The sequence below is a fragment of the Microcaecilia unicolor genome, chromosome 3 (genome assembly GCF_901765095.1).
Source record: "Microcaecilia unicolor chromosome 3, aMicUni1.1, whole genome shotgun sequence".
Lineage (NCBI taxonomy): Eukaryota > Metazoa > Chordata > Amphibia > Gymnophiona > Siphonopidae > Microcaecilia > Microcaecilia unicolor.
Genome location: NC_044033.1, coordinates 155385422 through 155412656, shown reverse-complemented (window position 1 = coordinate 155412656; position 27235 = coordinate 155385422). Strand labels below are relative to the sequence as shown.

General features: G+C 43.8%; 1 protein-coding gene across 1 annotated transcript in view; it reads left to right on the top strand.

Moving 5' to 3' along the window:
* Positions 1 to 27235, top strand: part of BIRC6 (baculoviral IAP repeat containing 6) — a 965314-nt gene that overhangs the window by 489752 nt on the left and 448327 nt on the right. The window contains 6 exon segments of the mRNA XM_030196513.1: positions 10949 to 11045; positions 11577 to 11771; positions 12912 to 13112; positions 16889 to 17107; positions 17110 to 17167; positions 23775 to 24031. Of these exon segments, the coding sequence (XP_030052373.1) occupies positions 10949 to 11045; positions 11577 to 11771; positions 12912 to 13112; positions 16889 to 17107; positions 17110 to 17167; positions 23775 to 24031 (1027 nt within the window).

Sequence of the window (27235 nt, the reverse complement as noted above, 5' to 3'; positions counted from 1 at the left end):
TGGGCACCCTTCTTCCCATGATTCAGAAAAATGATTGGCTATGCTCTCTGGACTTAAAGGACGCCTATACTCGCATCCCGATACTGCCAGCTCACAGACAGTATCTTCGATTCCGCCTGGGAGCACGGCACTTTTAGTAATGCGTGCTACCCTTTGGCCTCGCCTCTGCGCCCAGGGTGTTCACGAAATGCCTGGCGGTGGTGGCGGCGTCTTTACGCAGACTGGGAGTGCATGTGTTCCCTTATCTTGATGATTGGCTGGTAAAGAACTCCTGGAGCTACTAGGGTTTGTGATAAATTATCCAAAGTCCCACCTTCTTCCAGTTCAAAGACTAGAATTCATAGGAGCTCTGCTGGACTCCCAGACGGCTCATGCCTACCTCCCCGAGGCGAGGACAGACAATCTTCTGTCCCTTGTTTCCTGGGTGTGAGCGTCACAGCAGATCACAGCTTGGCAGATGTTGAGATTGCTCAGCCACATGGCCTCCACAGTTCATGTGACTCCCATGGCCCGCCTTCACATGCAATCAGCTCAATGGATCCTAGCTTCCCAGTGTTTTCAAGCTGCGGGAGATCTAGATGACGTGATCCAACTATCCATGAGTTTTCTCACCTCCCTGCATTGGTGGACAATTCGCTCCAATTTGACCCTGGGATGTCCCTTTCAAATTCCTCAGCCACAAAAAGTGCTGACGACGGATGCGTCTTTCTAGGGATGGGGAGCTCATGTCAATGGGCTTCACACTTAAGGGAGTTGGTCCCGCCAGGAAACAGGTTTTCAGATCAACCTCCTGGAGTTGCGAGTGGTCTGGAACGTGCTAAAGGCTTTCAGAGATCGGCTGTCTCATCAAATTATTCAAATTCAGACGGACAATCAGGTTGCTATGTACTACATCAACAAGCAGGGGGGCACAGGATCTCGCCCCCTGTGTCAGGAAGCCATCAGGATGTGGCTTTGGGCTCCCCAGCACGGCATGTTTCTCCAAGCCAAGTATCTGGCAGGCGTAAACAACAGTCTGGCCGACAGGTTGAGCAGGATAATGCAACCTCACGAGTGGTCTCTCAACTCGAGAGTAGTATGCAAGATCTTCCAAATGTGGGGCACCCCCTTGGTAGATCTTTTTGCCACTCAGGTCAACCACAAGGTCCCTCAGTTCTGTTCCAGACTTCGGGCACACGACAGACTAGCGTCGGATGCCTTTCTCCTTCATTGGGGGGAGGGCCTCCTGTATGCGTATCCTCCCATACCCTTAGTAGGAAAGACCTTGCTGACACTCAAGCAGGATCGTGGGACCATGATTCTGATCGCTCCATTCTGGCCACGTCAGAATAAGTTGCCTTTCTTAGCCGCTGAGTCTACTATACCTCTACGTTCCAAGGAACACACTGAAGGGCACTCTGGTTCGAGCCAATGCTGCAAAATCACCTTTTTCCCCATCAGAGCTGTCCGGTGGAGAAATGCACTTAACCCAGGCTTTTTTTGTCCCTGTATAGTAAAGTCACCGAACAACTGTTTTGGGGAGGTAATCCACTGGACTTTCAACATGTTCGACACCTGTGCTGCCAAAGCTCCCCAAAATGTTTTAATTTCTGGGCAGGACCAAAATATATGGCCCAGGTGGGCTTCTCCTCCTCCACACTTGGGGCAAGTATCAGAGCTTCGCAACATTGCCCTAAATGCACGCCTTGGTGAAATGTGAAGGCGGAAGATGAACTTATATTGAATTTCCCACCAACAAACATTTTCTGTTATCTATGAGGTTCTGGTGAGACAAATTCGAATTTGTTCCGGGGCAATTGGGGCTCCCAATTCTGTGCTCCATTTCTGTGCCACTTGGACAAAGTTTTTAGGTTCTAAATGGTCTCTCAGGTGCGCATGGAAATACTTCAACGGGATCCGTGACTGTGCATCCAGCTCAAGCATCTCATTCCATCGTTCCCAAACATACCCATTCAGGGACGTTCTGGGCAAAGAGTTCACATAATGGTTAAGTTGTATATATGCAAATTTATCTCTGTCCTTTAGTTTAAATTCTCTACACAGATCACTATATGGTTTCATAATACCCTGGTCATCTACCACCTGGTTCAAATAGAGTATTCCCCTTGCAGTCCAATCTCTGAAGGCTCTAGAGGTATCCCCCACTGGGAAGTCCGGGTTACCTCTAATGGGCAGTAATGGTGACACGGACTTATTTAGTGCGAAAAATTTGCAAAGCCACCTCCATGTCTGCCGCAGCGGCCGAAGTGTCGACGACACCGCCCCTAAATTTGGCACCTTACCCGCCGGCAAATGAAACCAGCTGACAAAATGCCGGGACCCCAACCATTGAGTTTCAGTCGAAGTGTAGGAAAAATACTGGGTGCCCCGAAACCAGTCTGACAGGTGCCTCGTGCCGCTTGCCACTGAAAAAGCCGCAGATCTAACAGTCCCAATCCTTCCTTATCTCTAGGAAGTACTGCTCTAGTTATGGGCATCCCGTTCTCTTTCCCTGCCATAAAAATTGATTTAACTGTCTGTGTAACCAACGCTCATCTTTCCAGGTCAAAAACATTGGCAAAGTTTGATACACGTAAATCCAGACCGGGAACAGCACCATATTATAGAGTGCCATCCTTCCCAGCAAAGGGAGTGGAAGGGCTCGCCAACTATGTAAGGCTTTAACCACCCACCCCTTCAAGTAGGCCATATTCCTCGCGTACAGAGAGTTGAGATCAATTGGAATTCACACCCCTAAGTAAGATACCTCCTCCGCCCATTGTAGCCCCAAGGGCCCCCCCCCCCCCCCCCCCCCCCCACACACACACACACTTTGCCTTTATTTCCGGGTTACTTGGGAGAACAACCGATTTTTGAAGGTTTAGTGTTAACCCCGAGTAGCTACCAAATTCCTGGATAGCTGAGAGCGCTCTCGTAAGAGACTCATGCGGCTGAAAAGTCAAGAACATATCGTCCGCAAATGCCAGTACCTTTACCGGACGAGAGGGGTAAGTCGCACTCCCATTATATCTGGATCTACCTCCAGGGTTCTCAACAACGGCTCCAAGTACAATAAGAATAATAAAGGGGAGAGGGGACATCCCTGTCTAGTCCCCACTCGGATGCTCAACGGGGGAGGGGGTCCGTAGTTCATTAACTAATATGCGCGTTGTAGGGTCCATATATAACACTTTTACTGCTTGTGCAAACCAGCCGTCCACCCCTACATAGTCTAGGACTTGAAACAAGTATTCCCATCGTACCTTGTCAAATGCCTTTTCGGCATCTAGTCTAACCAACAATAGATCTGACTCGTTGGTCCTACACTTAGCAATTGACAAAAGTACTTTCCGTACATTGAGCACCGAGTGTCGATTCCGGAGGAACCCCACTTGGTGTGTATCTATTAATGAATCCATGCACTGGGCCAGGCGGTCTGCTAAAATTCTTGCTAAAATCTTTAGATCCACATTGATCAGGGATATGGGGCGGTATGAATCCACCCTATCCACAGCTTTGTCAGGCTTCGAAATCAATGTAATGAGTGCCTCATTTTCTCTCAACGATAGAAACCCCCTCTCCACCACTGCCTCATAATATTCTATTAAAGCTGCACAGGACTGGGCTGGCAAGACTTTATAGTATTCTGCCGAGAACCCATCGGGTCCTGGCACCGAGCCCAAGGGCAGGGACTTTATAACCCGTTGGATCGCTTGAGCCTGTACTGGTATCGAGAGGCGTCTTCGATTAGCTTGCAACAGCCGGGGTAGGCCTGCATCCTCTAGGCAATCATCAGCTGGTAAGTCTGTGAAGTCTTCCTCCCCCCCCCCCCCAGGGTATACTTCAGAGAAATGATCATAAAATGTCTTCGCAATCTTATCAGAATGAACAACCGTGACCCCCTTTGCAGATGTGATGGATGTGATCAATTTTCTGTGAGTGCGTGTTCGTGCTAACTGGGCCAGTAATCTTCCCGGTTTATTCCCAAATCTCTGGAAATTTACTTCACTAAGTATGTGGCAGTGATGGGATTATGTGTTGCTGTTATTGAGGTGCTATCAGAATTTGAATACATTTCTCCTATGGAAAGCTATTAAGAGGAAACATTCTAGCTATGCTCTGTATGTATCCCAAGAAAGGCTACTTATAACCTATATACATAGTGCCCACCCATGTTAGCTCTGGGCCCACCCAAAATGTCAGGTCTGGCTACGCCACTGGCCTAGTGGTTAAGGTGGTGGACTTTGGTCCTGGGGAACTGAGGAACTGAGTTCGATTCCCGGCACAGGCAGCTTCTTGTGACTCTGGGCAAGTCACTTAACCCTCCATTGCCCGCCGCATTGAGCCTGCCATGAGTGGGAAAGCGCGGGGTACAAATGTAACAAAAAATACATAGTCTAACCTGGACCAGGACCGGTGGACCCTCGACTGATGGGTATAGTCTATTGTGGTATGATGTAACAGCCGCCAAGGGTCCACCAGTCCCAGTGCCCGGAGAATCCCGAGAGGACTCTCTCCCCCCTTTCTGCACCCATGCCCCCCTCCCTGAGGATCTATCCACCAAGGGGTTCCTGGACTGATTAAAATCACCCGCCCATACCCAGGGAGCATCCGAGTGCTGAAGACCTAATTTAATCAGGGTTTGGAAAAAGTCGAGTATTGTTCATTTGGGCCATATACTGCACATAAATAAAAGTGTTCCCCACCCACTCTCAGCTTCAGCAGCACTCTTCTGCCTTCTCGATCTTTAAATACCAGTCTAGATTCACAGAGCAGCCCCTTTTTAATCAAAATCGCTACTCCACTCCTTTTAACTCCTGAGGAAGAATAATAACACTCCCCTACCCACTGTTGTTTGAGTTTTTCATGTTCACTGTCCGTCAGCTTAGTTTCCTGCAGGCAGGCAATGGAGGCTTTGTGGTGTTTCAACTGAGTTAAAATCTTGGAACGCTTTATCGGTGATGAAATCCCAGCCACGTTCCAAGATACCACTCGGATCGGCACCCTTTGCATTAAAGTTTACTTAATGAGACCTTCAGAGATTGTACCAGTCTTCCTTTCCCGGAGAGCCCAGCCCTTCTCACCGGGAGAACTACTCCTCCAGTGGCTTGTAAGATGTCCCTCATACTTCTAAGATCCTGCTGGCCTGAAGAGTCCCCCCATCTCCCAATCTCCCTTGCCCCCCCCCCAAACTCCCCCACCCCCCTTCTTCCACTCTGTATTTAACCGACCCGTTCTACCACGGGTTACGAGGTCACTGCCATGCCTAAGGCCCCCCCCCCCCCCGCTTGGTGTAAGCTGCCATGTACATGTTTCACCCATATCAAATTAAGTCCCAATGTCCAGATAGCAGACAATCCCAAGATCTTGGAATCCTCCAAGAGTGCTCCCACTCACTCAGCTCTTCTCCCGATCCCCCTTGGTTTCATTCTGGTTGGGCTCCAGGCTCTGCAGAAAGTTTGCTGCCTCCGTTGAATTATCAAAAGATTTCTAGCCTCCCCACTGTCTCACCTTTAGCAGTGCAGGGTAGATCAACATAAAATTGATGTGGAGCTAATGCAGGCGACTGCAAATCGGTTTGAATTGTTTCCACTTCTCCTGAAGGGAGGCTGAGTAATCCTGAAAAATGCGGATCAGCTGACCTTCATATTTTGTCGTGTCCCGCTTCAGCCTGGAGCCCCGCAAGATTTCAGCTTGTGTAGATAGTTATGTATTTTTATTATCACAACACGCGGGGACTGGCGTCCATCTTGAAAACATTCCACACGATGAGCTCGTTCAAGGCACAATGGCCCCATGCTATCAGACAATGCAAACTCTGCCTTCTGCCACCAGTACCCGGTCTCCAACTGCTTCCTGGAAGCCCATGATGCAGAAATTAGCTTGCCTCGATCTATTCTCAGATCGTCGACTTTTGCCGTCAGCTGTTCCACGGAGGTGGTCAACTTTTTGATCAGATTCGCGGAGGGGCCACTAGCGTCTTCCAGGTCTGACACCCGGCGCTTGAGCTCTTCAATCCTCTGAGTCGTGTCGGTGAGTAGCGATTCCAGGTTTGTTACCTGGGTCGACAGATGGTCCAACTTAGGCTCGATCACCAGGCCCACCGCCTCGGTTAACTGTTTTAATTGTTCCGCTGTAAAGGCTTGCCCCTCATGCTTGGCCTGTTCCTCGTCACCGCCAGCCCCTCGCGGTTTCGCTTTATCCCGTTTCGATGTCCTTCCCGACATCGTTTTCTGGTTTTCTGCTGGGGCTCAACAAATTTATCCATGTCGCTTTCGCATTAGGAGAACCCTAATGTCAGCTGCTAACGGGTGTTTTTTCCCCAAAATCGGGCAGCGGGGCCTAAGAGAGCATGGAAGTATGTCTTTCTCTCTCTAGTGCATCACGTGACCTCATCTACAGGGAAATTTAAGGAGAAAAGTTCCTCCTAATCTAAGAAGTCTTGGTTTTAATACCAAGAATTCTTTTCTTGAGTGTGTCTTGATAAGTCTGGAAAAATCTGAATTTTTGATCCTAGGAATAAGGCATTGATGTGGCGGAAGTATAATCTAAATATATTATTCTGGTCAGGTTCCAGAGCAAATGTCACCAACATCGTTGTTCTTTTGGATACAACTTCCAGTGAACTTTCTAGAAATTCTGATAGATTTAAAGGTGATTGAGGATTATCCGTCGTTTTTCCTGTAATATACTGTGCTTTTACAATTGGGGGAAGTCCATCTGATGCAATTGCCAGAATTTCCCTAAAGTATTTCTTCAGCATTTCTAGAGTGGAAATTAAAGGAGATTTAGGAAAATTCAGAAATTGCAGATTATTCCTTCTAATCTCGTTTTCTAGGTATTCAGTTTTTCGTTTTTGGAAGTTGTTATCCTTAATTATTACTGTTATAGAGTCTTTAGAGGATTTAACTTCTTTCTCAAGAACTTCGACTTTGGTGGCTTGTTCTTCCACCTTACCGGTTAATTGAGTCTGATTTTGCTTAATTTCCATCACATCTCCCCGAAGGGAACTTGATATCTGTTGGAGGGTCTTATTCATTCCCTGAATTGCTCCCCATAATGTTTGTAAGGTTATTACAGCGGGAGTTATTTCTCTGTTCACTCCGGGAGGGCTGCTCTGTGTATTTACAGGAGTTGAAGGTGAAAACACCTTTCTTCCCTGCCAGGTTGTTTCCACAGGAGTCAATACTGCGGCGGGTCCTCCAGCATCAGCTGCCAAGTCTCTTTCATTCCCGGATGTCGCGGCCTGCTGCATATCCATCGCAGTTAATTCTCTCCTGGGTCTCAGAGGCGCTGCAGTTGAGGGCAGACTAAGCGTCACTCCCTCCATGCTAAGGTCCTGTTCTTCTATTGGTCCTCTCGTATTGTCTGCCCGAACTCCCGGCGTTTGCAACCCGAGCTCCTCAAGCGTCATCTGGTGCATGGTAGGGGGATTCGACCGGCTCGTGGAGGTGAGCGTTAAGGCTTTCCCTTTCCTTTTCCCCATTTCTGGTTCAAGGAATTACCATTACAGTTAGCTGGAAGCCAGGAGCTGCTTCAACGCACTTCCATTCCAGGCGCCATCTTGGACCGGACATACCTTTGAACAACAGTGTCGCAGAAATACTGGACAAAATTAAAATGGGTTTGGGCCTTATGGAAAACTAGGTAGCAACTTTCAAACTCAAACTAAATAGCGACAAAACCAAATTTCTGAGTCTATCAAGCCCGCACAACCCCACATCTCACCAAAATTTCACAATCAACCATCATAAATCGAAACACAACTAAAACTACTGGGAATTATTCTTGATGAACATCTATCACTAGACAGTCAAGTATCAGCAGTAATATCAAAATGCTTCAGAACACTATGGAAATTGAGAAGGGTTAGAGACAATTTTCCTAGACATTCTGGGTAATAGTATATCAATAGAAATCAAACAAAATAAACATGGAAAAGAAAATAAGATGATACCTTTTTTATTGGACATAATACATTTCTTGATTAGCTTTCGAAGGTTGCCCTTCTTCGTCAGATCGGAAATAAGCAAATGTGTTAGTTGATAGTATATATAAGTGACGCATCAAAGCATTTCAATGACAGTCTAGCAAGGTGGGGTGGGTAGGAGGTATGCATGGGTACATCAAAGCATTTCATTTCATTGATAGTCTAACAGGATGGGTGTGGGTAAGTGAGAAGAGTGATAAACAGAGAAATACAACTTTATGGTTTACAATGGGTTTGAAAACCCAGATCCTTGTTAAGAAGTCCTGTCTGTTGGGTGCCAAATATTCAATCATTCTGACTTCAAAGGTCTTAATGTTCCTGTATTGTTTTAAAGTTACCCTTCTGGATTCTTACTGTGAAATCACTGGTGCAGTGTCCTGGTCCTGTAAAGTGTTTTCCCACAGGGGTGGGAATCTGACTGGCACCAGCTTTCTTCATGTTTTGTCTATGTAAATTGAATCTTGTCTTAAGCATCTGGCCTGTTTCTCCAATATAGCATCCTTCGTTACATTTTTTTACACCGAATGATATATACCACATTGGAAGATGAGCATGTGAAAGATTCATTTATGTTGAATGTTTTTCCTTTGTGAATGACTGTGGGGTCCTGTGAAATGTTTTGGCATAGCTTGCAGCTGGATATGTTACAGGGAAACGTGCCCTTTTCTTTTTCAGTCTGTGTTGGGAGTTTACTTCTGATTAGCTTGTTTTTTATGTTGGGTGGCTGTCGGAAGGCCAGCACAGGTGGGGATGGGAATATCTATTTCAGTAATTCATCCTCCTGGAGTAGAGGCTGTAGGTCTCTTATGATTTTCCTCAGTTTCTCCAGCTCTGGGTTGTATGTCACTACAAGGGGAATTCTATCTGTGGCTTTCTTTTCTTTGTACTGTAGCAGATTTTCCCTGGGTGTTTTGAGGGAGGAGGCAATATTCCTGGAGATTATTTTGGGGTTGTAGCCTTTCTGTTTGAAGGATGTGGTCAGGATTTCAAGGTGTCTGTCTCTATCCCCTGGGTCAGAGCAGATACGGAGGTATCTTGTGGCTTGGCTGTAAATAATGGATCTTTTTGTATGTGAAGGATGGAAGCTAGAGTTGTGGAGGTAGATGCATCTGTCTGTGGGTTTCTTGTATATAGATGTTTGTATACAGCCATCACTGATTGAGACCGTGGTGTCCAAAAAATTGACTTTTTCTAGGGAGTAGTCAATTTTGAATCTGATTGTAGGATGGTATGTATTAAAGGAATAGTAAAACTGTTTGAGTTTCTTCCCCCTCCGTCCAAATCATAAAAATGTCATCGATGTACCGGTAGTATTTTAGAGGTTTGGTCTGGTATGTATTCAAAAATGTCTCTTCCAGCTCAGCCATAAAAAGGTTGGCATATTGGGGTGCTGTCCTGGTGCCCATCGCAGTGCCCATTATTTGTAGATAGATATTGTTGAAGCGGAAGTAGTTGTGAGTTAAAATGAATTTGATTAATTTTGTAATAGTTTCTGGTGAGTATTGATGGTCCAGTGGGTAATAGTACAATCAACAATACTATCACAACTAGACTATTTTAATGCAGTATACATAGGGTGCAAGGAAAACACACTAAAATTGCTGCAAATTGTCCAAAACACATCAGCAAGACTAATATTTAAGAAGTCGAAATATGAAAGAGCTACTCCACTGCTTAAACTACTACACTGGCTGCCAGTCAAGGCAAGACTAATCTTCAAAGCTAGCACCCTCATGTACAAGTTACTATTTGGTATGGCTCCTGAATATATGCCCAGAGGCTACCTACTTCTTCACCTACCCAACTGCAGAAACATAACTTACAAAACCATTTACACAGCTGTATTTAGTTACCTGGGTTCCAAATGGTGGAACTCAATATCAAAGGTCCGTAAGAAACATCACAAACAATCTTCAATTCTGAAAAGGTCTGAAAACCTATCTCTTCAAAATATTCTATAAATAAGCTATCGATGTTCTTTCCACTTCCTAATTGTAAACCATCATGGTAATTTTCAACCAGAATGTAAATTGTAAGCCACTTTGAACCGAAACCTGTTTTTGGATAACAGTGGAACACAAGAATGCATAAATAAATAATATAAGGGAGCAACGGTGAGATGTGTACCTGGGATCTTTTATGTGAAGTCCAGTGCAGTGCTCCCTAGGGTGCCCCACTGCTCTCCTGGGATGCTTGTACATTCAGTGTAGTAAGAATGCTGGCTCCATCATCTGGAGCGGAGGAGTAGCCTAGTGGTTAGTGCAGTGGACTTTGATCCTGGGGAACTGAGTTCGATTCCCACTGCAGCTCCTTGTGACTCTGGACAAGTCACTTAACTCTCCGTTGCCCCTGGTACAAAATAAGTACCTGAATATATGTAAACCGCTTTGAATATAGTTGCAAAAACCTCCGAAAGGTGGTATATCAAGTCCTATTCCTCTTTCCCTTTCCCAGTGGCTTGATTTTTTTTTTTGCGTGTTTCACTTGGATGGCGTTTTATTTTTATTTTTTTTAAATGGACCAAAAAATAAACATTTTAAGGACAAAATATCTAGAAAATAGATATTTTTGAAAAAAAAAGATAAATGTTTTTCTTTTTTGAGCAAAACGTCCAAAGTTAGACTTAGTTATATCAAAAATGCTCCTCTACATGGTTTACCTGTTACTTTCTCTGTAGCTGTGCTCCATCATAGCATAGCTGTCTAATAAACTAGGGATAGGGAAGGGTAAATCTCATATAGATAGTCTCTATTCTTGATGTGATTACTGTATTACTTTTCGTTGAGGTTTTATGTGTCACTGAGGGCTTTTTTTTCCCCTTTTTGTCATCGTTCTGATATATTTAGTAAGAGAAAAATGCTTTGGTTGGAAAATGCAGAATGAATGTGAGAATAGTTGGTTTGTTGTTTGTCCACTTTTAAAATGGACATATGCTTCTTTTAATTCCCTTAATTATTGACATTTGTTCTTTGCTCCAAGGGCTCCCTCTCCATTTGTCAATTATCGGAACCTTTACTATGGTTCATTTTAAGAGTGTTGGACACCAGTGAGGCGTTGAAAGCATTCCATGATATGGGTAAGGAAAAGGTTTCCTTTTATTATGGATTGGTATTTGTCAGAAGTGTGACATAGAGCCCAGTAACTAGCATACTTAATTTAAAATCATATCCATTTCATTTGTGTGGTTTCATTAGTGTCATGTTTTCCTCTTAACCTCATCTCACTCACTCAGATGTAAGTTGAAAATGTTCATGGTTGCGCTATTGTGTCAAGGCAGTTAAAGGTGTTCCATCAGACCATCTATCTTTCTCAGTTTGCTTTAGTTAAATGCTTCTATTACAGGACTTGGTGTCTTACTGTGGTGACAGTTATGTGTTTAAGCTATATTTAGCTAAATGTTCTATTAATTTTAGAAGGGTTAATATCTATTTCCACCTCAATTCTTACAACTGCTCCCTGATTGAATATTAATTATAGTCAGACAAGGGTAATTGTGTGTCTACATAAATAGAAATAGCAGCATGCAGTAGCTCAGCAAAGCAATAAGAAAAATATTTTTTGTTTTCATATCCTCTCAAAGTTGTTCCTGATTTTTTGTTTTAATTAGGTGGGGTTCAGCTTATTTGCAATAATATGGTAACCAGCACACGAGCTATTGTAAATACTGCAAGAAGCATGGTGTCTACAATCATGAAGTTCCTTGACTTTGGGCCCAGCAAGACGGCTGATAGCAGTTTGAAAGCCAGAGTTCTGACTTCTGAGCCGGATAACACAGAAGGCATTCATAACTTTGCACCACTAGGTCTGGATCTTTTATTTTTATGCTTAAGAGTGTAGTCTTTTTTTTTTTTTCCCCCCCCAAGTGATTTATTTCAGTCAAATATGGAAAGTCCCATCCAAGCAACCATTTCAGTATATTTTATGCAAGGTGAATATAACAAATAAAACAGATCAAACTATATTTTCCCTGTAGTACTTTTAAAGTACAGAATTTGGGAAGAATCAGTAATCATTATTGGTTTTATTTGTTATAATACCCATATATTTTCTGTCCAAGAGGAGTTGTGATAAGAGACCCATAAATTTGTTGCCAGAGGGTGTAGTAAAAGCAGTTAGCATAGCTGGCTTTCAAAAAGATTTGGATAAGTTGCTGAAGGAAAAGTCCATAAGAGCAGGAGAAGAGTGGGAACAGAATCAGGCTCTTCAAAAAAGCAGACCAAAGACGTCCAACGTAGATATAAAATATTTATTAAGGGATGACTCAACCTGGTACCATGTTTCTGCACTAAAAGTGCCTTCTTCAGGAGTCTTGGTGAGCGTGTCAAAACAGTCTATGAAGCCATATCATTAATGACATCTTTTTGCCATACTCAACAAAGGTCTTTCTAAAGACCACAACTTTTTAAAGGTTTTAAAGGCGAATGCCTCTACTGGACAATGTAAGCCAGATTGAGCCTTCAAATAGGTGGAAAAATGTAGGATACTAATGTAACAAATAAAATAAATGTATCTCTGAAGATATTATTCATAAGGATTGTTTTGACACACTTACTAAGACTTCTAAAGAAGGCACTTTTAGTGCCGAAACATGGTACCGTGTTGAGTCATCCCTTAATAAATATTTTATATCTACATTGGACATCTTTGGTCTCTTTTTTGAAGAGCCTGATTCTGTTGCCACTCCTCTCCTGCTCCTGTGACATTTTGTGGGACACAGTTGTTCTTTCCACTATTGTGGAAAAGTCCCTAAGCCATTATTAAAACAAAATAAACCTTCGGGCAAGTCATTGCTTATCCCTTGGGGGTAAGTAGCATGGAATCCACGTACTGTTTGGGATCCTAGCAGGTAATTGAAACGTGGATTGGCTATTGCTGGAAACAGAATACTGGACTTGATGGGCCTTTTGTCTGACCCAGTGTGGCAATTCTTGTATTGTTCCAGGTACAATCACATCTAGCAGCCCAACTGCACAGCCTGCGGAGGTACTATTGCAGGCAACTCCTCCCCACAGAAGAGCTAGATCAGCTGCGTGGTCATACATCTTTCTACCAGAGGAGGCCTGGTGTGACCTCACTATTCACCTTCCTGCTGCAGTGTTACTGAAAGAAATCCACATCCAGCCTCACCTTGCATCTCTTGCCAGTGAGTACACTTTTTCATGGGAAAGTGTTGTTCAGATAAATATAGTTTTGGTAATGTGGAAGAAATGTCAGTGGCTTGCTTTATCTGTAGTGATGATATTCAAATAAGGTAATACAAGTTTGGCATGATATATTCTGCTCACAAAAGTTAGAATCTTTGGCTCCTTTTAGGATGTGTTTTGATTCTTAACTAAGTAGGGAAAACATGTGGGGCATGGCTCATGCAATTCTTTGTAATCTCTTTCTGCATGTGTGCATGGGCATAGTTAGGGGGGGCAGTGCCCTTTCCCAAAGTGCCTCAGGCTGGTGCTAGAAAGCGGAGGGCCTATTGGTTTGTGAGTGTGGTGTGTGTGAGTATCTTTGTTGGTTCTTTGTATGTCTCTTAGTAGGAGAGAAGAGTGGGGAGGGAAGTTGGAAAATTTGAAAGGTACTGTTTGCTAACTACTGTGTTATGGTGCTGTATGCTGCAATTGCTGGATATGATTCTCCCATAAAAATGCATTGGACTGTCTACTGGGGGCTTTATTTCTCTGGAACCCCCAGTTTGAGCTGACCCTTTTTTAAACTTGATGTGTATGTTCACCAATTTTTCCATTCTCCCATAAAAATGCATTGGACTGTCTACTGGGGGCTTTATTTCTCTGGAACCCCCAGTTTGAGCTGACCCTTTTTTAAACTTGATGTGTATGTTCACCAATTTTTCCACCCTGCCAAATTTTGTCTTATTCCATTATATTTTTGGAGAGTTATTTTCCCCTTAAGCAGACATTTTTTAACCTTTTATATATACTTTCTAGGGCTGTACATTTAATGCATTAATAATGGGATTAACTCATTAAGTGCTTAATGTGCATTAAAAATGTTAATGCATGTTAACGCCAGGTTGGCTTCCTCATCCATTGTTCCTTTTTGTGGGCATACCTGGGCTGCAGAGACGGTTGCTGGGTCCCAGTCCGGCCCGGCTCTGCTGTTGTGCTGTTGAAGCAATGTGGGGAAGTTGGGGCCACACCTGTGACCTGGAAGTAACCACAGAGGTGTGAGTCAGCGGCACTTCGGGCCCATGGCATTGTTGGAGAGGTTCTAAGCAGCAGCACTGCTGGTGCCCAGAAGAGGTGGAGTGTGATTATTCTCTCCTGCCTTATTTCTCTGGCTGTCTGCCATTGCCTTCAGCGCTGCAGCACTGAACGCATGCTGCTTCTTTCAGCCACACGAAGGCTCTCTGTACCATTCTGCTGGGAAACAGGAAGTTCTGTCAGAGGAGGCAGGACGCTACAGAGGTTTTGGGTGGTTGAAAGAATTAGTATACCTTCAGTGCTGCAGCACTGAAGACAAGTTAGAGGGCTGAGAAGAGCAGGTATAAGGAAAAAGAGAATACAGAATATGGACCACAGGGGAGGGGGGGTGAGAGTTCAGGAGCAAAAGATTTGGGGGGGGGGGGAGAGAGAGAGAGAGAGAGAATGGGGACCATGGGGGGGGGGGTCATAAACACAGGAAGAGTTGTTGGGGGAGAGAGTGAGAATGGGGACCATTGGGGGAAGGAGGGTTCAGAAGCACAGGAAGAGTTGTTGGGAGAAAGAGGGCGAGAGAGGGAATGAGGATCATGAGGGAGGAAGGTTCAGAAGCACAGGAAGAGTTGCCTAGCGAGAGAGAGAGAAAGAGATGTGTTTGAGAGGGACAGATGCTGGAAATAGGTGATGGAAAGAACAAGCAAAAATGGTGATCATGGAGGGAAGAGACAGTGCCCTTGGAGTGGAGGGGAGGGAAGAGACACTGCCCATGGAGTGAAAGGGGAGAAGAGACAGTGCCCGTGGAGGGGAAGAGAGAAGAGATGGTGCCCGTGAAGAGGAGAGAAGGGATTGTGCCCATGGAGGGGAAGGGGAGAGAATATGGAGGGGAAGGGGAGAGAATATGGAGGGGAAGGGGAGAGAAGAGGCAGTGCCTGTGGAGTGGTAGGGGAGAGAAGAGATATGGTGTCTGTGGAGGGGAAGGGGAGAGAAGAGAGAAGGAGACGCAACCTGTGGAAGGGAAGGGGAGAATAGACTGTGCCCATGGAGAGGAACAGAAGGGAAGAGAGGAGGAGGAAACGGTGCAGTGCCCATGGAAGGGGAGGGGAGTGAAGAGAAGAGAGACAGGAGGAGACGGTGCCCAGGGAAGGGAGAACGGAGGAGATGGTGCCCATGAAGGGAAGGAAAGAGATGGAAACTAGGCAGAATTGGAAAGGAGTTCAAAAAATTGGTGAAAGTTAAATGTGAAAGATGGATATAAGGCAGATATGAGAAAGAGGAGAAAAAATGAAATAGTGAATACTAGACAGGAGGCCCTGGAAGCAGAGTTCAGATCACAGGGAAACAGAACCAGAGATGGAACGCGATGATTGGAAAGATAAAATCACCAGACAACAGCAGCAAGATAAATGATTTTATTTTTAGTTAAGTAATTGAAATATATCAGTTTTGAGAATTTACATCTGCTATCTATATATTGCACTGTACAGGAGGAAATGAGGGGGCCACTGTATGCGATTAACCACAATTAAAATTTACTTGCGATTGTGCGATTGACTTTTTGAGTTTATGGGCAGCCCTAATACTTTCATTCCAACATTTGAAAAGAATTAAAATGATCTGGGGGTGGTTGTTTTTTGTTTTTTTTTACAGTATAATTTTTACAGTAATCTTACTTATTTTGTACATTTTCTTGTTAATGTGTGAAAGTTTTAGAGATTTGTCTAATCACTTATATAACTGATCTATACCAGTAAAGATGCACAGGATGAAGAAATAATGCCGTTTTACTGCTGCATTAGAGCTGTGAATAAAGGACTGTAATGTTCACGGTCTTATTTTGTCAGTCATACTGTACCCTTTCTGGAAGTGTGTTTTACAGTTTGCTATGCCAAATACCTGTTATAAACTTAGTTTAAACACACACCTTTTTGGGTTCACTTTTAAAATCAGTTCTTCCACATGGCTTCTTTAACTCACACACAAGTTGTTTCTTCATATAGACTTCCAAGAAGCCTCACTCATTTTTGCTGGCCCTCTGTTCTAATTCAGGTCCTTTCGTCCTATTCAAATATGTTTTGTCTTATTGTGCCCATTATGTTCCTGTGGGTATCTTAGCATTTAGCATGCACTAATTTTTAAAGTGTGGTAAAAGCTCTATCAAGTCTTTGTTAAAGACCCCTTATATTAGATAGCACCTGCTTATTGAAACTTATAGTCCATTGTGTATCTGTGAAGCACTGCATACCTGGTACACTATACAAAAAGAAATGATAGCAAAAATCCCAATGCTAGGTCCATGGTATTGTGTGCTGACATTCTTCTGTTCTGTGGTCTATGTGTTATAATGTGATTTGTTTAATTTTATAAAATTGCATCTATGTGTAATGGCCAAAAAAAGTGCCTGTGTTATGCCTTCAACAATCCCCTGTAATGGACAAATTTATACCTGCTCTGAATGTATAAATGTGGGCATGTACTAGTATGCATGCAGATGTATATTGTATGAAATATTCACGTATGTTGGTAGTTTCACCTTTGATCTGCCCAGACTATACCTCAGGAACATCTACATGTGGTGGATATGTAAATATGCCAAATCTTATTGGTGTGCAGTTTATAAGAGGCCTTTCCAGCATGTGTAATATGTTTTGTGTTCATAAAACTACACTTATAGTGATGTAATTTAATTAACTTTTTAGAACCTTATATGTACAAGCAATTAAACCTTGTGCTTATGCAAATTTTAGATCTTCAGTTTTATATTTTGTAGCTTGTCCATCTTCAGTATCAGTGGAAATCAGTGCAGATGGAGTGAATATGCTCCCTTTGTCCATGCCAGTTGTTACAAGTGGCCTCACCTACATAAAGATTCAGCTAGTGAAGGCAGAAGTGGCGTCAGCTGTTTGCCTCCGCCTGCATCGCCCTCGGGATGCCAGCACCTTAGGCCTGTCACAGATTAAATTATTAGGTCCTCACTGCCTTGGAAGCACCTCTCGGCTACAGTTAACAATCCATTTCTTCCATCTGAGGATCAAGTTTCCAAGACAAGGTATGGCCTCTGTCATTCTAAGAAACGAATCTTGTTGAAACCTTTTTTTTTCCCCCCAATTTAAATTATTTTAGGAATCTGAAACATTCTTACTAGGGCTGCATTTTGAATAAAAATTCAAATTGCAATCAAACATTTCAATCTCATGATCAATCACAAGATTAAAACTTTTGATCTCGTGCTGGATTGTGCAGTTAAAAATAAAGCTGGGAAAAATTAACAGTTTTGAAACAATATTTATTACTAATAACCATAAGAACAAGAACAGCCAAAAAACTCTTTCAGCATAAGTAAACAACTACACATACTGTTTTTTTAGAACAACAAAATGCATTCAGCCATATATGTAAATAGTAAGCACTAGTAGTAGTACTTACTGTACATAAATATCATATTTGGCTTTCCAAATTGTAAATAAAAAGGGAAAGATACCAGCCCACGATGGTCAGTGTTTATTAAGAAGCAAGAAACCCCCCCCCCCCCCCCCAATCCCACCCCTTTGACAACAGGGAAAACCTTTCGGTACTTCCATAGTAGAAGAGGGGGAATCTTCCCTCTTTGGGGAGCGGGGGGAGAGAGAAGCAGCACAGGATCTGTGTGTGTGTGTGTTGAGTAGGGGGGGGGAAGAGGGATGCAGAGTATGTGCTTGTGTGGGGGGCGGGAGAACGGCGGAAGAAAGATGTAGTCAAGGGGAGGGGGGGAGGGCAAGAGGAAAAAGAGATGCAGTTACAGTTTGCGTTACTGATTCTCTCTTCCCTCCCCTCCCCCCCCCCAACTGGGTGCTGTCCATCTGCATGCCTGATCTGTCACTCACAGATCAGGCACACAGGCAGGCAGCACAGAGTTTGGGGAAGGGGGCAGGAGGGAAGAGAGATGCAGTCCCACAGGCTGTGAGTGACTGCATCTCTCTTCACTCTTGTTCTCCTCCCCACTCCCCTCAGCCTTTGTGTTGCATGCCTGATCCGTGACTCAAAGATCAGGCATGCAGGCAGAATCACACAGTCTGGGTAGGGGGGAACAGGAAGGGGCCTGGAGGAGATTCTAGACCTAGGGGAGGGGCACCCTCAGGGATTGCTGGACCTACAGGTCAGTACTTACCAGTGGTGGGAAGGCAGCAGCAATGCAGCAGACAGAGGTGGCAGCAGAGTAGAGTTTGTTACAGGGAGCACATGCTGATATTCAGCATGCTCCCTAACAGCGCTCCTTATTGGCTTCCTAGGCAAAGAGCTAGTCCTGGAGGTGCTCCCCAGGCAAAGAGCCAATCAGAGGAACAGGACTTAAATGGGAGATCAAGGTAAAGGCAACTCAGGTCTATTAATTTTATTAACTGTGATTAATATCACATTAATCGTGATTAGCGTGCAGTCTTAATTATTATGTTAGATAGATTGTATCCATATGTAACAATTTGATTTTTGATTTATCCAGTTGCACAGATCGCTGCTCTTGTTTCCTCCTGCAAAGTAGCCTTGTTTTCATTTCATTGTCATGCCAAAGTAGTAGATGACTTTGTCTATCACTATGGAATACTCTTCACCATTTGTTTTTGTAATATTTTTCAGATGCCAGTATGGTAAGCCATTAAATGACATTAGTTACAGCAGTTTGTAATGTCACCGTCTCTGGGGAGAGGCAGGTCAAAAATTTAAATGTAGTAATAACATGAAGCACCATCACTGGGTACATTTATTTATTTAGATTTTGCTCACACCTTTTTCAGTAGTAGCTCAAGGTGAGTTAAATTCAGGTACTCTGGATATTTCTCTGTCCCAGGAGGGCTCACAATCTAAGTTTGTACCTGAGGCAATGGAGTGTTAAATGACTTGCCCAAGATCACAAGGAGCAGCAGTGGGATTTGAACCGGCCACCTCTGGATTGCAAGACCGGTGTTCTAACCACTAGGCCACTCCTCCATCCAGGCCACTATAGTAGCAGCGTGCCTGCTCTCTTCCTGCAGTGTGTTCATGTCTTGCCAGTTATCCTCATTTCGGCTAGGTTTATTATTTTTTATTTTCCTGGCTCAGTGCGAGTGAATCAAGTACCTAGTTTGTAGTTTGCTTTATTAATTTTGGAATATAATATAAAACTAATTTAAATTTTAACAATACTGGAACCCACTATCCATAAGTTTTTAACAGGTTGAGGAGGTAGACCTAGAGAAAGTTGCTTCTTATTTCCAGGGGTGAGCGACAAGGAAGGAATCTACTATTTGGGATCTGCTGGGTATGTCGAAGTGAATCAGATTGGCCAGTGTTGGAGAAAGGATGGGCTTGATGGACCCTTGATCTGACTGAGCATGGCGCATTTTGTTTATGTGAAAACATTTTTATTGTTGTTTTATAGTATGAATCATACAAATAACATGATAATACAACTGGAAACATGAATTCAACCTCCACTCCCCGTCCCTTCCACCATTTATGATCAGTAGAAACACAACACAGATACAACTATTCCCATGGTACAGATGTAATAAAAAACCAGCCCCCCCTCCTTCCCCAGCCCAACCCACTAACATCCCACAACTGACAGAAGCAGCCATCCACAGAAAGGAAAACGCAATACAGTCGGAGGTTGTGGCTCTTTGACATCTGACTGAAAGCAGCTAGCCATAATATACCTAACCCCACAGCTCCCCAGTCCCCCTCACCCCCCAAAACTCCCAAGTCATTAGTGTGTTTTAGAACAAGAATCAGAGAATCTATTAAGTACCTGGCTATGTGCTATGGGAGAATATCCTCTGTAAATAGCCCCCCCTCCCAGATTGATAGGAATTGCTGCTGGCATTTAGATGATAGGTGAGACCCAAAGGATTCTCATAACATTAAAGAATTAAGTTTATTTCGCCAGTACCAGAAAGAAGGTGGGCAATCAGACAACCAGTGCAAAATGCAGGATATACCTACCATAATATATCCCCACTATTCAAACCCATGGAACCAGTGAAACCCAAAAGTACCCCCTTCTATGCAGACTCCCAAGGGTGGTAGCCCAACACCAAAGGATATGTATTGAAACAGATCCCAAAATTCCCGAATTGTGCTAAATTGTCATATCCCATGAAAAATGAGTTGGTCCCTGCCCAACACTTTGAACAGCAGGGGATCTCTATGCAACCTACTAGGGAAGCATGATGTTGCGAGAAATAAACCCTATGAATAGTATGAAAATTACATTCTTGTAAATCAGCAGGAGAGGAATCACCTGAATAGCATCTGCAAAACAAGCATAAGGAGCCTGTCCCGCATCCCTTTCCCATTGCTCTCCCAATTTCTGAAAATCCTTCAAATGTTCACCCATGGATAATTTCCCAAAAGAACCAAGATGCAGAGACTTGGCCCAGGGCATAATCCTCAAGGAGACCTCTCAATTGTGCCCCGAATCCAAGGGATAAACTACCTCTAGATAGGGAAGACAAATAATGTGACAGTTGCAGATAGGCAAAGCGATCTGCAAAAGTAGCCCCACATCTTTGTTGCAAATCAGGAAAAGTGAGGAAAGTCCCATCCTCTCTTATATATTCCAGAAGAAAGACACCCTGAGCTTTCCATTGCCTAAATATTCCACTTTCCATTCTGGGGAGAAACTCTGCGTTCCCCACTATAGGAAGCAACACGCTACTAGTAACTACTTAGTTCCGAGCATGGGGCACCCCCTTGGATTGACCTTCCAAATGCTGCCCCCCACCTTCTAGTTTAAATGCCTAAAAGCATTTTATCTGAATTTATCTCCAAGGATCCTTTTTCCTGCCACAGTGAGATTCAACCCATGCTTACAATATAGTCTTTTCTTTTTCTGTATATTGTCCCATTCACCTATGTACCTAAAACCTTCTTGGTGACACCATGCTTTGAGCCACTTATTGAAGTTCTCAGTATTTTGTAGCCTTTCTATAAGTTGGTAGAACTTCAGAAAAAGCTACAGTGTGTACCAAAGGTTTTAACCCCTCTCCTAACTTCTGGAAAGCTCTTTGTGCTACAAGTGGGATATTACTGGCTAGATCGTTTGTTCCCAGGTGAATAACAACATCAGTGTTAGAACCCTTTGTTTCTTCTCTGATTATAGTCGTATTTGACTGGTACTCCTGCTAGCTGAGGATCCTGGAAGGCATTTTACTTTGTTGAACCCCTTGAATTGTGTTCTCAAGTTAATGCCTCTGATAATGGAATCCCCTAGCAGCAACAATTTTCTGCTTTGAGCTTCTTTTTTTAGTGCTTTGGGGGTGTTGTTTCTCTTGGGTTACTATCATTGGCTCTAGTTCTTTTTTTCTTGAGCATTACAATGCTCTAATGGAAGTGAAAGAATTATGTAGGGGCTGCAATTTTGAGGACAGATGCTTCTGTGTCACATGTCATAATCTTCCTGAGCCTACTGTGACCCATCTATTCCTGGGTTGTTTTATTCTTTCAGGCAGTGGTTGTAAATTGGTATGATTCCTGTGTAGTGATGCAAGCTGCTTTAATTGCATCCAATTTCTGCTTGTTTGCTGAACTCCTCTCTTATGCTAGCAAGCTGAAGACAGATGGGGCAAGACCTAAGCTGCCAGATGGTGTGCCTTGGAACTAAAGCACCACAATTATTACACTGAATACAAGTCATCTTGATTGGTTGGAAATGGTATGAACAAGTGTACAATGATAGGGTTAAAATCTGTAAGAATGCCTGTAACTGAGGAGTAAATGATTGTTGGGTTGGCCATGAGTACATGGGTGGAGTTCAGGGAGGGTAGGTAGGACTATGTCTCCCACTGATTCAGCCAAATACCACAATTAAAAATATTCTCTAGGAGGGGCAAGCAATGAGACAATTTGAAACAAAAACAAGTTTTGCTAGAATCTAGCTTTTCAGCTTTAAAATATGCCCAATAAATATTGGTTTCTTTAATGTAATCTCTAACTGCAAACATGACCAGCTGTAATACTAAAGCGCTGCTCTTCCCTAGGACTGGCAATGGAAAATAAACCTTGTAGAGTTTGTCTACAGTTCAGTATAAAAGAGTCAGGAAAATCCAGTAAGAGTTAGTAACGTGAAAGACCAGAGAAAGAGAGGTTTTTTTTTTTTTTTTTTTTAATTCTAGGCTAGTAAATAGAGCAGTACAAAATATAGAAACACAGCACAATTTAACTAAGCAATTAAAGTCCAAAGAATAGATAGCTATCTAAATCTATATTAAGAATAAAACATCAGAATGCACTTAGCAGTATTGCTGTTCAGTTCCTTGAGGGAGAGCACAGGGATAGGAATGTTTCAAAGTAGCTTGTGTTTCACTATGCAGACACCAGCCCGCCTCCCACTGATTCAGTCAAGTACCACTATTAAAAATGTTCTCTAGGGGAGTGGCAAGCAATAAGACAATTTGATACAAAATCGAGTTGATGGGTTTTTAGTTTTTTTAACCTAGGTTTAGTGAAATTATCAGTCAGTATTTTGGCCCTGATGCTCAAAAGTAAACGCAGGTGCTAGAGACCCTTAGCGCCGTACTAGTGCTCGCATTTACTTGTGCAGAATGTTCAGAGTCCCGGAGCAAAGGAACAAATGAGTGTGCAGACGAACAGCGCAAGTAGCATGCTAATGTAGTCAAGCTCATGTTAATGAGCTCATTTTGTATTCCTCCCTATTGCCCAGAAAAGAGTGCCTGAATCAAAACTGCCTTAACACTGCAAAAAATAACGCCAAGTCAGAGCAGGCATTAGAGTGTTGGAAGACAAGATCTCATGATTTTTTTCTTCAAATTCTGCTGGTTTTGATTGCTTTTGGAAGCAGAAGGAAATCTCTGCAGGTTTTGATTGCTTTTAGAAGCAGAAGGAAGCCTGTGTAAGCCCTTAAATGCTGGTCGTGAGAAACAGCAGAGACCCAAGTGAAAGAACACATTGGCGATTGTTTCCTGCATCTAAATTTAAATTGTCCATGCCAAAAATAAAATGCCCAGAGTGAAAACACACATTGGTGCCTGTTTCCTGCATCTAAATGTAAGCACTCAAGTTAAAAAAAAAAAAAAAATAAACAATTTTAAAACACCTATATTTAGCCACAGAAAACAGATGGCAAGTGTGCTTCACGTTTGGGTTTTACCAAGCGCATATGCATAGGAGCCGAGCTTACCGCAGAACTCTTCTGCACATGCACCAAGGACAAACCTCATGCTCTAAAGCACAATCTTCCCGTCAAACTCGCGCCTATATTTGCATCTCATTAGCATTAGGGTATTGTTCTTCTGCCCTGTTCCGGCGGTATTTTACGGCACTATTTGGAACAGCACCAGAGTTTTGAGCATTGTGGGGCCTTTGTGAAGTGTCAATCCACCTGGACCACTGCAGGAAGAGGGTTTAAAAATAATCTAGGTCCTGCATGCTTACCTTTTGCCAAAACCAAAATTTGAAATCTGGTCAGACTGTGCGCATCGAGGATCCATCTATTTCTTTCAAAGTTGATGCAGTCTGAAGTTCAGTTCTGACAGCACTGATTATATATCAGCTTGGTGGAGCAGCAGTTTATTAATATAGATACAAAAGCTGTCAGGCTGGATCTTATAGTTAATCATTATACCATCTAACTCATTTTGTGGGATTTTGTGTTTTTTTTGTTTTTTGTCTTTCAATTGTTTCAGCATTGGTTGGTTAAGATTACTGCATCACTGCCTCACTCACATGAGCGATTTGGAAGGCATGATGGCCAGAGCTGCGGCACCCACGGCCAATCTGTTACAGACATGTGCTGCCTTACTGATGTCGCCATATTGTGGTATGCATTCACCGAACATTGAGGCTGTGCTGGTTAAAATTGGGCTCCAATCCACCAGGATAGGCCTGAAATTGATCGACATTCTTCTTAGAAACTGTGCAGCATCGGGCAGTGATCCTACTGGTGAGAAAATTTATTGCTTTGCTTCTGGGCTTCGATTTTATGTAAACATTTAATAAGTGCTTTAAACCATCTTACATTGTCAAATTATATATTTGAAGCAGAGCAAAAGTGAAAACTGATGCCCTTGTAAATTACCTAGTCACATTAGAAAATGTTACTGGCAAGCTTTTAGACTGTGATCTTCTTCAGCAGTAATATCTAAACACATCTATTGATTTCCCACCCTCCCTTGGGTGTAGAACTGCTGTGATTCATCAGATATAGCTGTGTGTGGTGCTTTGTTAGGTGACAAGTGATTTAATAGAGAAAAACATTTCTATCCATTAAAACCCTATAGATCCAGGGTTTCCTATGTCAGTTTTCAAAATTCTTTAACCGGAGTTTGCAGGTTTTATGGATATTGTGTGGCACATTTCTATAAATGTTTAAATATTTGCATATTAATGATGATATGTTTTATAAAATTACATTTGGCATTTCTTGTGTGCCCAGTTAATTTATTGGTCCCTGTTTGGCCAATCTTAGTGATTGGTTCCGGGAAGTGAGGAGGGAGATAGTAAATAGAGCAGTGGTTCCCAAACCTGGTCCTGGAAGCACCCCATTTCAGTCAGGTTTTCAGGATATCCACAATGAATGTTTGAGAGAGATTTGCATGTATTTCTCCACTGCATGCAAATCTCATGAATATTCATTATCATTAAATAGTAACTCTTCACTGTTATCTTTGCAAAATTCACTTTATTTATCAACTAGTAAAAGAAGCCCGTTTCAGAGCAAATGAAACGGGCGCTAGCAAGGTTTTCGTCGGCAACACCCCCCTCCTCCCTCCCTGGCCAACACCGTCGTTGTTCTGCCATTGCTCCGCCCCCAACATCATGACGTTTGACGTGAGGGCGGGGCCCGGAGCGATTCGCCACCTCCCTGCCTCTCTCCCTGCCAACCCCTTCGTTGTTCTGCCATTGCTCCGCCCTCGAGGCCGGGGCCTGGAGCGATTTCCCACCCCTGCCTCCCTCCCTGCCAACCCCTTCGTTGTTCTGCCATTGCTCCGCCCTTGAGGGCGGGGCCCGGAGTGATTTCCCGCCTCCCTCCCTGCCAACCCCTTCGTTGTTCTGCCATTGCTTTGCCCTCAAGGGCGGGGCCCGGAGCGATTTCCCACCCCCCGCCTCCCTGCCTCTCTCCCTGCCAACCCTTTCATTGTTCTGCTATTGCTCCGCCCTCGAGGGCGGGGCCCAGAGCGATTTTGGTGGCTTCACCTCCACAAACCTTCGAACCTTTTTGAAGGAAGTCAGAGCTTGGCTTCACTGACGTCAGTGTCCTCAGAACGTTGAGGGTGAGTTTTATTATAGTAGATTCTCTAGACATATATAACTTCTCACAATCCAATCATGCACTCCTTTCAGAAGAGAGGGTTTCATGGAGAGAAGAGAAACTGATAAATAAGAATATTGGTGCAAATAAGTGACATGGTGTATGTCTCAACATATGTGAAGGAGCTTTCAGTAGCCATGAATGACATTATATCAGTGTGATAATACACTCTCATTAGCTGTGAGTTTGTGATGAGAAGCCGTGTGAATATATATCATGGGAGTTGTTGGTTAAGAACATTTAAAGGAAGAGGAATCATGGATAACAATCTTCTATATGGACAAAGTAATGTGAAAAAAGTTTAGGAAGTTTAAGCTCCTATGAGTTTATATCATCAAGTTAGAGTGTAAAAGCTCTGGGGATAGAGGGATAGTATTACTTTTCAAAAAATTGTTGTTGATTTTAGGTGTGAATAAGAGGAGTGCATGATTAGATTGTGAGAAGAAGTTTTATATGTCTAGAGAACTGATAGAGTGAATTTTGCAAAGATAACATAGAGAAGAGTTACTATTTAGTGATATAAAGCATGTAAGTAGGAGAAAGGATTTACTTAGTTGGTGTTAATGTAATGAAGATTCATTATAGATGTCCTGGAAACCTGACTGGCAAGGATGCTTCCAGGACCAGGTTTGGGAACCACTGAAATAGAGGAAGGAATCTGGGGGCAGGGTCGCCAAGAGACTGGCCCGGGGCAAGGCCGCCCCCCCCCCCCCCCCCGAGGTCATCGCCACCGCTCCCCCCCCCCCTCCACCCGCCTCCTCCATCCACCACTGGGCTGCGCCTCACCTCGACCTTGCTCCGTGTGAAAGAAGCGCAGCAGCGACAGTCTGCAGATTGCCTCCCTTCGGGCCTTCCCTCCTTGTGTCCTGCCCTTGTCTGATGTAACTTGCGCGAGGGCGGGACACAGGGAGGGAAGGCCCAAAGGGAGGCGATCTGCAGACTGCCGCCGCTGCACTTCTTTCTCATGGAGCGAGGTCGAGGTGAGGCGCTATGATTTGAATTCAGGGGGGCCCGGCCCGGTGGTGGTGGAGGGGACTACAGCACTGGGGAATTTTGTCTCCCCTGCCCCCCCACCCCTCTCAGCGGCCCTGTTGGGGGGATGTTGAAGGAGAGAGGATCTCAGAGGAAGGAAATGGAGATGGGATCTCTGATTGAATGGACAGAGAGTTAAGGGATGTTTGGAAAGATATGGGATGGAAGGATAAGGGGAATGATTGAAGAAGAGTAGGGAAAGGGGCATCATGGATAACTGAATAAGAGGAGGAACGGAATGGGGAGCAGGGTCTGGGAATAGGAGAGAAAGGAATGATCTTCTTCTACTCTTCATTCTCTCTGTCTTCGTTCTCTTCCCCACCTGCAACCTCTGTTTTACTCTAACACTCCACAGCACCATCTCTGATCCTCATTCACATCTAGCCCTCTCACTTGTAGTCACCCCCACAATCGTCTCACTCAGCTTGGAGCATCCTTGAATCTCTAACTATCCCCAGCATAACCCACAGCCTCTCCAACCCACTCCATATTCTCTCACCCTTCTTCCTCATTCAGTATCTTGCTTCACGCCACATTTTCTCAGTAAATCTTTGCCCCTCTCTCATCTCCTCGTGCAGATCTCAATCTCTGCTTCCTCATTGAATTTGATCCTGGTCAGTTCTGACCCAGTGTAAAGAGCCCCCCCCCCCCCCCCCCCACCCTACCCTCACCCCCCAAACTTGTAGCTGGCAGCGTATTTCAGCTCCTGTCCTCTCTCTTGAACAAATGAACAGCAGAAGAGAAGTGCAATGTTGTGCTGAAGCCCTCTCCCTCTATTGCTTGAGATCTGGCACATTGCTGCTC